This window comes from Macaca mulatta, chromosome 1 (assembly GCF_049350105.2).
Source record: "Macaca mulatta isolate MMU2019108-1 chromosome 1, T2T-MMU8v2.0, whole genome shotgun sequence".
Taxonomy (NCBI): Eukaryota; Metazoa; Chordata; class Mammalia; order Primates; family Cercopithecidae; genus Macaca; species Macaca mulatta.
Window position 1 is genome coordinate 197,463,963 of NC_133406.1, and position 12,426 is coordinate 197,476,388.

A 12,426-nucleotide genomic window follows, 5' to 3' on the forward strand; every position below is an offset into this window, starting at 1 on the left:
GTGGAACTGCAATTAGTAATTACATTTGTCTGTGCATTTGTTTTATTGTGTCTTTCCCCAAGTAGACAGTGAACCCATGAGGAAAGGAACCACCTCTCTTTTGTTCACCTGCATCCCACTGGCTGGCGGCATGCTTGGCTCTGTGCCCCTTGTTTCCCTGGAGACCGTTCACTCACTCACCTTCCCTGTGTGTCCTTTCAGGCTTGAGATGTTCTCTAGGTTCGTGGTGGTGTAAACGTGAATCACATTTCCATTGACTGCAGCAAACAGGTGACCTCCGTTGCTAAAGGAACACTACAGGGAAAGACAGCAAGAGAGCAAGCAAGCAGGAAGCGAGCAGTCTAATTAGAGGTTACAGTCAAGAGGTGATTTTCCCAAGAGTTCGGACTGAAACTACATGTGAGGGTGGGAGTGGGGGTAAGGTGCAGACGAGATTGAGGAGTCGCTGACATTTTCAGACACTTTCACTATTCCTGTGACTCATAGTGGCCAGATGCTGACACTGCCAGGCCCGCAAATCATGAAGCCGTTGGGACCACAAGCAGTCATTCTGCCTGTAGAAGCACGTTTTAGAGCAGGGGAAGTAATTCCTGAAATCATTGCCTTGTTTGTACAAGTCACCTTGGGGAAAGCTGATGAGCTCTTTCCTGCCTCTCACCATCGATGCTTATTTTTCCGTGGCTCCTGTCTCCAACCTCACCTTCCTAGCTGTGACTCTGATTCTGAGATTACTTTTCTTTTAAAATATTTGCTAATACTCCACCATTACAGACAGGACTTATCATAGTGGGGATCTCACAAGGTTTTAGGTTCAATGAAATAGTCTGGTGGACATAAGAAAATGGGGATGGAAGCATATACTCAATAAGGTTGCTGGGAAAAGAACTGGATTTCCCCCTCCTCACTTTTTTTAAGCCACTATAGTTCTCCAAGACAGATTTTGGTCCCACCTCCCCAGACCATGTTAGTTCCTGATATTTCAGCCGTGGCTTTCTAAGAAACTGGACTTTTGTGCTCGCTTCGGCAGCACATATACTAAAATTGGAACGATACAGAGAAGATTAGCATGGCCCCTGCGCAAGGATGACACGCAAATTCGTGAAGCGTTCCATATTTAAAAAAAAAAAAAAAAAAAAGAAACTGGACTTTTGTCTTCAGCAGTTTTTTACCTCTCTGCATCCTCTAACAGAGTATTCTTTGAAAGAACGTATATCATCAATGAGTAGATTCATGAGGCGTAGTTTGTCAGCAAACCCTACTACAATGAAGTGTCCAGATGGATGAAGGCTGATGGAATAGGCCTCTTCTTGGTATTCCTTGAATAGTTCCAGAGTGCTGTGAAAAAGATCAATCACTGAATTGTAAGCCTAGCTCACTAAATCCCTCCAGTCATCCACTGTATCTGATATATGTTGTTATGATAGTATTTGAGATATACTACTATTTGCAATTGTTGGTTCCTCTCTTTTCTAGATTTTGGTTATGAGGGTATAATGTCCAGCATGGAGCATGGTAGATAAGGAGATTGGTCAAAGTGTGGTCTAGCAATGCTGAAGACATAGCTGTTTAGATTCCAAAATTCATGAGTATTGTCCAAGTATTTTTTCCCTAGAAGCCCCAGAAGTTGTACACAAGAACAAAGAAAACAGTGGGGCGTGGGAGTCCAACTAGGGTCGGAGCTTCCCAGGGAAGCTGTGCCAGAAGGTAAAATCTGGGTTGGGATAGTGATGTCCTGGGAGAAAGAGGAGGAAGAAAGGGTCTGGAGAGCTCCCTGAAGCAGAGAGCAGTTCCTGTGGGAAACAAGGGGATAGGAGAGCTGGAGGGACACAGGAGTTTATGTAAGAAGGTGAGAGACTGGGGTGTCATCTTCATATCTTCATGTCCCCAGTGTCTGGCATGTGGTAAGCATTAAGTAAACCACAAAGTAGTTTTCTAGCCCATGCAAGAGTGAGAAACAGGTAGGCTGACTGACTTGATTTTTAAAAAATCTTTTCCAACTGAAAGCTTCTAAGTAATTAAAGTTTGAAACACTGTAATTAAAATAATACACATAAACAAATTAAAAACTGGAGTCTTGCATACTAAAGTAGGCAAGTCTTTCATTCCTTACTTTGTTTCATAATTCCAAATGCGGATGGATCGATCCAGAGAACAGGTGGCTATGAGGGGTTTGCGGATGCAGGTAGCTAGACCGGTGATGGGTGCTGAGTGCAATGGATACATCAAATACTCAAAGTGAGCAGGCTCCCCCTAGAGAAATCATACAGAACAAGATCCCGCAGAGTAAGCAAAAGGCTGGCTGTACATGTCAGCTCTAATTAGTTCCCAAGAACATTAATTAGCCTGGGTGCACAGAAATTAGGCTGCGGCTAAACTGTTTGAATATTATGCATATTTTCCTGAGCCAATATTATTATTTTATTTTATTTTATTTTATTTTTGAGACAGAGTCTTGCTCTGTCCCCCAGGCTGGAGTACAGTGGTGCAATCTCAGCTCACTGCAAACTCCGCCTCCTGGGTTCACGCCATTCTCCTGCCTCAGCCTTCCGAGCAGCTGGGACTACAGGCACCTGCCACCATGCCCGGCTAATTTTCTTTATTTTTATTTTTATTTCTTGTATTTTTAGTAGAGACAGGGCTTCACTGTGTTAGCCAGGATGGTCTCGATCGCCTGACCTCGTGATCTGCCTGCCTTGGCCTCCCAAAGTGCTGGGTTTACAGGCATGAGCCACCACGCTCGGCCGAGCCAATATTATTTTTAAACATTATTTTAATGGCAATAAAATATTTTCTTCAATGGATATCTTTGAATTTAATTTAACCCTTCCTCTGCTGTAGGAACATTTAAGTGGCTTCCAATTTTTGTTATTTATTATAGGAATAACACTAGACTAAATATCTTTGTACAAGTCTTTGTGTATCTCTCTGATTATTTCCTTAGCATACATTTCTAGAAGTGGAATACTGGGAAAAATTGTATGAATGATTTTTAAGGATCTGGATAAGTAATTTTCTCTCTGGAGAGACTGTACTAATTATCACCAGTAGCAAATGAGAGTTGGATGGATGATTTTAAATTGAAATGCATCCTACTGCACTGGTTATGTAGGTTACAGATGTCTGTCATCAGAGGCATTGTTTCTGGAACACCTGAATGAGGAGTGATCGTTGGGAAATTTAATGAGATGTACATATTTAGGTCTGTTCACAAGCTAAGACAAAGGCTGAAATGGATTTTTTTTTTTTTTGCAAATTCTGCCCCTCTGCCACTTATAAATTTATCTGTATCCACTCTATCCTACCCTAGTATGTCCCATCCAAGTACTAACCAGGCCCGACCCTGCTTAGCTTCTGAGATCAGACAAGATCAGGTACATTCAGGGTGTTATGGCTGTAGACCCTACCTTCTCAGAGAAAGAGATGCTATGCTGGGTGGGCAGGCACAGGTTATTGTTATTCTTCTCCATCTGTTACCCTTTCTTTCTCCAATATCTTCGACCTGCCTGTCTCTATGAGCACATTCCTATTAGCTTTTACACACTCAAATCTCTCTTGTCTTAAAAACAAAAGCAATGCTCTTGCTTCCTCCTCTGCCTGAGGAGTCATGTAATGATGGGGAATCACACTAGTGGGCTTACTGGTTTCACTGTGAATGCATGATCACAAACCTTCAGTGGGCATTTAACCCTGCTTGGTAACTCTACCATATTTTTCCATACATTCACTTTCTAAATAACCAAGATAAGTATTTCATACTATTTATTCTCTCTTTTCAAACATTCCAACCTTTTTCTTCCAATTCTAAATCTCGTCTGATGACATTATCTTGTATTTCCTTGATTTCTGTATCTTTGTTTTCGTTTTGCATCTCAGAAGCAGACTTGCAGAGATTCATCATAAATTCATGTAAGACAAATTTTATTTCACTCCTTTCTTCCTCAATTTTTACTTCTGTTCCTCCCTATGATAAGTAGGCACCAACAAATGGTTTTTATGTATGTCATTGATTATATATAGATGTGTTTAATATTTCTATAAATGACATTGTGCTTCAGATCTCACTCTGTACTTTTACTTTTTTCTCAACATGATATTTTTGAGGAATCATCTATGTTGCAGTATGTATAATTTGCTTCTAACTGATGTTTGATATTCTACAATATACATCTAGCTACTTTACTTCTCCATTACCACTAGGGATGAACATGTGGATTGTCTTCAACTCTCCATTGCTACAAACACTATGGTGAATATCTTTGTCCATGTTCTTTTTTTTTTTTTTTTCTTTTGAGATGGAGTCTCGCTCTGACCGCCAGGCTGGAGTGCAGTGGCGTGATCTCGGCTCACTGCAACCTCTGCCTCTCAGATTCAAGTGATTCTCCTGTCTCAGCCTCTCGAGTAGCTGGGACTACAGGCACGCACCACCATGCCCAGTTAATTTTTGTATTTTTAGTAGAGACGGGGTTTTACCATGTTGGCCAGAATGGTCTCGATCTCTTGACCTCGTGATCCACCTGCCTCAGACTCCCAAAGTGCTGGGATTGCAGGCATGAGCCACCACGCCCGGCCTGTGCATGTTCTTTAATGGCTCTCTAGGATCAGATTCCTGGTATGTATCCAGTGCAGACTACTGGATAACAAGGTACATCCATTCTCTATTTGACCAAGAACTATCAGATTCCTTGCTAGAATGGCTGTATCAGTTTACACTCCCATCATTGCCATATTAGGATTATCATTCTCCCCTGTCCTCAGAAATCTCTGGTAATAACTGGATTTTTAATTTTTGACAATATAATAATAAAACTTCTTATAAAGAAGCATCTCAGAGTTGTATTAATTTGCATTTTTCTGTTCACAGGCAACAAAATTCCTTATGGCAGCACCCAAAGGCTTGAAATTAGCCATTCCAAGTGTGTCCAAAAAACTAAAGGAAACCATGACTAAAGAAGTAAAGATAGAAATGATATGCATCAAATAGAGAAGAATAAAAGGATCCCATCAATATAGGGATAGACTGTAAGAAAATAGAAATTCTAGAGTTAAAAAGTACAATAACTGAAGTGAAAAATCCACTAGAGGTGCTCAATAATAGATCTGAACTGGCAGAAGAATCAGTGAACTTTATAAATCAATAAAAATTAAGCAATTTGAAGAACAGAGAGGAAAAAGAATTACAAATTTACAGAGCCTCAGAAAAATGTGGGACACCATTAAGCACACCAACTAATGCATAAGGTGAATGCTAGAAGGAGAGGAGAAAGAGAAAGGAACAGAAAAAAACATTTTCATAAATAATTGCTGAAAATATTACAAATTTATTGGGAAACATCAATGTACACATATAGGAAGCTCAATGAACTCCAAGTAGGAAAAACACAAAGAGATCCACAAACAGACACATTTTGGTAAAAATAATGAAAGCTGAAGACGAGAAGAAAATTTTGAAAGCATCGATAGAAAAATGACTGATCACTTACAAAAGGGTCCCAATAAGATTAATAGCAGATATCTCAGCAACGACAATGGAAGCCAGAAGAGAATGGGATAACATGTTCAAAGTGCTTAAAGAAAAAGCTGTGAAACAAAAGCTCAGCAAAGCTATCTTTTAGAACTGAAGGTGAAATAAAAACATTGCCAACAAAAACTGAAAAAATATGTTGCTAGCAGATTTGACTTACATGAAATACTAAAGGAAATCCTTCAGGTTGACAGCAAGTTACTCCAGACAGTAATTCAAATCCACACAAAACAAAGAGCACTGGTAAAGGTAATTATAAAAGACAATATAAATATATATTTCATCATCTTTTAGCTGATTTAAAAAGCAATTATATGAAACAATATGCATATAATATACTGTTGTGCCTATAACATATAGAAATGTAATATATTTCCCAGTAGTGGCACACAAATGATGAGTGGGAACAAATGTGTATTGGATTAAAGAAATGACTTCAATGGTAACTCAAGCTCAAGGAACAAATGAAGAGAACCAGAAATGATAGTAAAGGTTAACATAAAAAGACTATAAATATATAATTGCTCCCCATTCTGACCTCAGCTTCTTTAAAAGATATACAATTATATAAGGTAATAATTATAAGAATATATTATTGGGGTTTGTAACACTCATAGATGTAGTATGTATAACAATAATACTATTAAAAAGGGGAAAGGGAATGTAGCTATATGGCAGTAACATTTCTATATGTTACTAGCATTAAGTTAGTATGAAATTGAATCAAATTGAATTTGACTATAATGAGTTAAAATGTGTATGGTAAGCCCTAAGAAATAATTAAAAGTATATAGGGAAAAATAAAGATACTAAAATACTACATTAAAATTTTACTTAATGTGAAAGAAGGCATAGAGAAGAATAGAAGAACAAAAATCCCATGATACACACACAAAAAAAGGTAAAATGGTAGACATAAATTCAACTATGCCAGTAATAACATTAAATGTGAATTGATTAAACAATCCAATTAAAAGTCAGAGATTGTCAGACTGAATAAAAAAAGATTAAATTATATGATGTTTATAAGACACAGTTTGAAATCGAAGATACAAATATATTGAGAGTAAAAGGATGAAAAAAGATATACCATACAAACAGCAACAACAAAAGTGCTGGAGTGGCTATAGTAAGATCAGGCAAAATAGGCTTCAAAATAGAAAATGTTACTAGAAATAGAGACATATTTTATAATGCAAAAATTGTCAACCCATCAGGAAAATATATTAATTGTAAAGATATGTGTATATAAAAATAGAGCACCCAAATGCATAAAGTAAAAATTGTCAAGAATGAAGAGGAAAATAGCTCAACAATAAGAGTTGAAGATTGCAATATACCACTTTTTTTTTTTTTTTTTTTTTTTTGAGATGGAGTTTTGCTCTTGCTGCTCAGGCTGGAGTGCAATGGCACGAACTCGGCTCACCACAACATCTGCCTCCCGTGTTCCAGCAATTCTCCTGCCCTAGCCTCCCGAGTAGCTGGGATTACAGGCATGTGCCACCACTCCCAGCTAATTTTTTTGTATTTTTAGTAGAGACAGGGTTTCACCATGTTGGTCAGGCTGTTCTCGACCTCCCGACCTTAGATGATCCGCCTGCCTCAGCCTCCCAAAGTGCTGGGATTACAGGTGTGAGCCACCACACCTGGCCTTTTTTTTTTTTTTTTTTTTTTTTTGAGATGGAGTTTCACTCTCATTGCCCAGGATGGAGTGCAATGGCATGATCTCGGTTCACTGCAACCTCCGCCTCCCGGGTTCAAGTGATTCTCCTGCCTCAGCCTCCCAATTACAGACATGTACCACCAAGCCTGGCTAATTTTGTATTTTTTTTAGTAGAGACGGGATTTCTCCATGTTGGTCAGGCTGGCTGTGAACTCCTGACCTCAGGTGTTCCGCTGACCTCGGCCTCCCAAAGTGCTGGGATTACAGGCATGAGCCATCACAGCTGCCCATGCAATACACCACTTTCAAAAACAATCAAGACAAACAGGCAGAAGATAACAAGAAACAGAAGACTCGAACAACACTAAAAACCAATCGGACCTAACAAACGTATATAGAACACCCAACTCAATAATAACAGAATGTACATTCTTCTCAAGTGCATAAAGAGCAGTTTCCAAAATAGATTATACGCCAGACCAAAAACAAACCTTTTTTTTCTTTTTTTTTTTTTTGAGATGGAGTCTCGCTCTGTCGCCCAGGCTGGAGTGCAGTGGCCGGATCTCAGCTCACTGCAAGCTCCGCCTCCCGGGTTTACGCCATTCTCCTGCCTCAGCCTCCTGAGTAGCTGGGACTACAGGCACCCGCCACCTCGCCCGGCTAGTTTTTTGTATTTTTTAGTAGAGATGGGGCTTCACCGTGTTAGCCAGGATGGTCTTGATCTCCTGACCTCGTGATCCGCCCGTCTCGGCCTCCCAAAGTGCTGGGATTACAGGCTTGAGCCACCGCGCCCGGCCAAACAAACCTTAATAAATGTAAAAGAACAGAAATAATACAAAATATATTCTCTAAGCACAGTGGAATTAAATTAATAATAACAGAAACAGAAATTAACTGAGAAACTCACAAATAAGCAGAAATTTAACAACACATTCCTAAAACCAATGGATCAAAAAGAAATCAAAAGAGAAATTCCAAAATATTCAAGATGAACGAAAATAAAGACATAACATACCAAAATTTATGGTAAGCAATATTAAGAGGAATTTTTTCTGGCTGCAAATACCTACACTTTCAAAAAAGAAAGATCTCAAATAAATAACCTAATCTTCCACCTTAAGGCGCTGGGAAAAAAAAAAAAAAGAGCAACCTAAACCTAAAGCAAGCCAAAGGAAGGAAACAGTAAAGATTAGAGTGAACATTAATGAAATAGAGAATAGCAAAGCAATAGAGAAAAATCAACGAAACAGAAAGCTGATTCTTTAAAGAGACCAGAAAAAAAAAAAAAAAAAAAGGAGGGGAGGGGACAGAGGGAAGGAAAATCATATTAATGTAATCAGAAATGAAAGAGGGAATATTACTATTAAGCTTACAGAAATAAAAAGGATCATAAAGGAATACTAGGAACAATTATATGTGACTAAATTAGACAACTTAAATATACAAATCCCTAGAATGATACAAAAAATGAAACTGGCTCAAGAAGAAATAGATAATCTAAACAGATGAAAATAGGTAATGAGATTCATTAGAAAAAGAAACTTCCCACAAAGAAAAGCCCAGGCCCAGATGACTTCACTGGTGAATTCTACCAAACACTTAAAGAAGAATTAATACCAGTTCTTCACAAACACTTCAAAAAATCAGAAGAGGCTGGAACACTTCCCAACTCATTCTATGAGGCCCTGATACAATAGCAGTCAAAGACATTGCAAGAAAACTATAGATCACTATTTCTTATAGATACAAAAATCCTCAACAAAATACTAGTAAATTGAATATTCTAACGTGAAAATGACTATATACTATGGCCAAGTGGATTTTATCCCAGGAATGCAAGGGCGGTTTAACATCTGAAAATCACTTAGTATAATATACTATATTAATAGAGTAAAAACAAAAACTCACACAATCATCTCAATAGATACAGAGAAAAAAATCTGACAAAATCCAACAGCCATTCATGATAAAAACATTCAACAAACTAGGAATAGAAGGGAACTTTTTCAGCCTGATAAACAGTATCTTCAAAAAAACCTACAGACAGTATCAAACTTAATCGTTAAAGACTGGATGCAGCCGGGCGTGGTGGCTCACGCCTGTAATCCCAGCACTTTGGGAGGCTGAGGTGGGTGGATTACGAGGTCAGGAGATTGAGACTATCCTGGCTAACACAGTGAAACCCCTTCTCTACTAAAAATACAAAAAATTAGCTGGGCATGGTGGTGGGTGCCTGTAATGCCAGCTACTTGGGAGGCTGAGGCAAGAGAATGGCGTGAACCTGGGAGGTGGAGCTTGCAGTGAGCTGAGATCACGCCACTGCACTCAAGCCTGGATGACAGAGTGAGACTCCTTCACAAAAAAAAAAAAAAAAAAAAAAAAAAGACTGGATGCTTTCTCCCTAGGATTAGGAATAAGACAAGGATCTGCTCCCATCCCTTATGTTTGACATGAGACTAGAGGTTCTAGCCATGGCAATTAGGCAAGGAAAATAAGTTACAGACATTCACAGTTTGGAAAGGAAGGCTAAAACTACCTCTATTGCAGATGTCATGATCTTATATATAGAAAATCCTAAGGAATTCACTAAAAACACTGATAAAATTTGGATATTTGTCTCCTCCAAATCTAATGTTGAAATGTAATCCCCAGTGTTGAAGGTGGGACCTGGCGGGAGGTGCTTGGATCATTGGGGCATATCCCTCATGAATGGTTTAGTGACATCCCCTTGGTGATGAGTGAGTTCATGAGAGATCTGGTTGTTTAACAGTGTGTGGCATCTCTCACCTCCCTCTCTTGCTCCTGCTCTCACCATGTGATGCGCCTACTACCCCTTCATCTTCCACCACGATTGTAAGCTTTTTGAACCCTTACCAGAAGCAGATGCCAGCATCACGCTTCCTGTACACCCTGCAGAACCATGAGCCAATTAAACTTTCTTTCTTTATAAATTACTCAGTCTCAGGTATTTGTTTATAGCAATGCCAGAGTAACCCAATACAAAAACTATTGGAACTAATAAGTGAGTTTGGCAAGGTTGCAGGAGACAAGATCAGTATGCAAAAATTAATTGTATTTCTATACACTTGGAATGAACAATCCAAAAATGAAGTTAAGAAAATAATTCAATTTACAATAGCATCAAAAAGAAGAAATTTTTTCAGAAATATTTAACAAAAGAAGTGCAAAAGTTATATTCTGAAAACTATAAAACATTTTTGAAACAAATTAAAGACAACCTAAATAAATGGAAAATATCTCATGCTCAAGAATTGGAAGGCTTAATACTGTTAAGATGGCAACAGTACTCACATTGATCTATAAATTCAGTGCAGTCCCTATGAGGATCCCAGATGGCTTCTTGTAGAAATTGAAAAGCTGACTGTAAAATCCATATAGAATTGCAAGGGACACAGACTACCCAAAACAATCTTGATAAAGAAGACTAAAGTTGCAAGATTCACAATTCCCAATTTTAAAACTTGCTACAAAGCAGCAGTAATCAAGACAGTGTGGTACTGGCATAAAGACAGACAGCTAGATCAACGGAACAAAATTGGGAGTCCTGAAACAAACCCATGTGTCAACTGATTTCCAACAAGATGCCAAGACTACTCAATGGAGAAAGACTAACCTTTTCAACAAATGACGCTGTGACAACTGGATATCTACATGCCAAAGAATGAAGTTGGACCCCTATACCATCCCATATACACAAATGAATTCAAAATGGATTAAAGACCTGGATGCAAGAGCTAGCACTATGAAACTCTTAGAAGAAATATAGGGGTAAATCTTCATGACCTCACGCATTGGCTTCTTAAATATAACATGAAAAGCACAACCAACAAAAGAAAAATAGATAAATTCGATTTCGATTTCATCAAAATTGAAAACTGTTCATCAAAGGACAACATCAAAAAAGTGAAAAGACAACCCACAGAATGGGACATAGTATTTGCAAATCACATATCTGATAAAGGACTTATATCTAGAATATATATATAACTGTTACAACTCAATAATAAAAAGACATATGACTCAAATTTTTAAATGGGCAAAAAATCTGAATAGACATTTCTTCAAAGAAGAATTACAAATTTTTGAAAAGATGTTCATGAAAAGATGTTCATCATTAATCATCAGGTAAATGCAAATCAAAACCACAATGAGATACCACTTCTTACCCACTAAGATGGCTATAATAAAAAAGATAATAACAAGTTTTGGCAAGGATATAGAGAAATCAGAATGCTCATATACTGCTTATGGGAATATAAAATGGTCCAGTCACTTTGGAAAACAGTATGACAGTTCCTCAAATAATTGAACATAAAGTTACCATATGACTCAGCAAATCCACTTCTAGGAAGAGAAATGAAAACCCATCCATATAAAAACTAGTTGCATTATTCATAAAAGCCAAAAGGTAGAAACAATCCAAATATACAAATTTGGTGAATAAAATGTAGTATATCCACATAATTAAATATTATTTGGCCATAAAAAAGGAATTAAGTACTGATACATGCTACAACGTGGATGAACACTGAAAACTGGCCATGTGTGGAGGCTCACTCCTGTAATCCCAACACTTTGGGAGGACAAGGTGGGTGGACTGCTTAAGCTCAGGAGCTCAAGACCAGCCTGGGCAACGTGGCAAAACCCTGTCTCTACTAAAAACACAAAAGCTAGCTGGATGTGGTGGTGTGTACCTGTAGTCCTAACTACTTGGGAGGCTGAGGTGGGAAGATTGCTTGAGCCCAGGAGGTCAAGGCTGCAGTGAGCCATGATTGCACTACTGTACTCCCACCTGGGCAACAGAGCGAGACCCTGTGTCAAAACAACAACAAAACCCATTATGCTAAGTCAAAGAAGCCAGTCATAAAAGTCCACGTTTTATGATTCCATTTGTATGAAATGTCCAGAATAATGTCCAGGCAATTCTATATATAGAGACATAAAGTAGGTAAGCGGTGGCCTAGGGCTGGGGTGGGGACGGGTGATAATTGGGAGGATGGAGGAATAATAATAGCTAAAGGGTATGGCTTTTTAGTTTTTTGAGGTGATAAAAATGTCTGAAGGCTGTCTATGATAAATGGTTGCATAACTCTTTGAATATACTAAAAACAACTGAATTGTATACTTTGAATAGGCAATTTGTATGTGAATCATAACTCAATTAAGCTGTTATAAAAAAAAGCACCATTACTGAGAAAGATATGTTAAATCTTCTACTGTG

The 12,426-nt window shown here is 38.2% G+C and overlaps 1 protein-coding gene, 1 long non-coding RNA gene and 1 other non-coding gene across 5 annotated transcripts in view; 2 read left to right on the forward strand and 1 right to left on the reverse strand.

Annotated features, from left to right (window-relative positions):
- Window positions 1–12,426, forward strand: part of LOC106998150 (uncharacterized) — an 88,136-nt gene that overhangs the window by 68,054 nt on the left and 7,656 nt on the right. The window contains exon 4 of the long non-coding RNA XR_013403305.1: window positions 4,862–5,770. This is a non-coding gene — a long non-coding RNA (uncharacterized LOC106998150). The remainder of the gene's footprint in view (window positions 1–4,861; window positions 5,771–12,426) is intronic.
- CFAP57 (cilia and flagella associated protein 57) overlaps window positions 1–12,426 on the reverse strand; it is a 76,577-nt gene that overhangs the window by 53,378 nt on the left and 10,773 nt on the right. For all 3 annotated transcript variants that reach the window (XM_028834875.2, XM_028834872.2, XM_077960760.1), the window contains 3 exons: window positions 2,111–2,250; window positions 1,170–1,335; window positions 181–294 (listed from right to left, as the gene is read on the reverse strand). In XM_028834875.2, the coding sequence (XP_028690708.1) occupies window positions 181–294; window positions 1,170–1,335; window positions 2,111–2,250 (420 nt within the window). The remainder of the gene's footprint in view (window positions 1–180; window positions 295–1,169; window positions 1,336–2,110; window positions 2,251–12,426) is intronic.
- LOC144338913 (U6 spliceosomal RNA) lies at window positions 1,012–1,118 on the forward strand. The gene has a single exon (XR_013413305.1). It is a non-coding gene; the product is annotated as a U6 spliceosomal RNA (small nuclear RNA).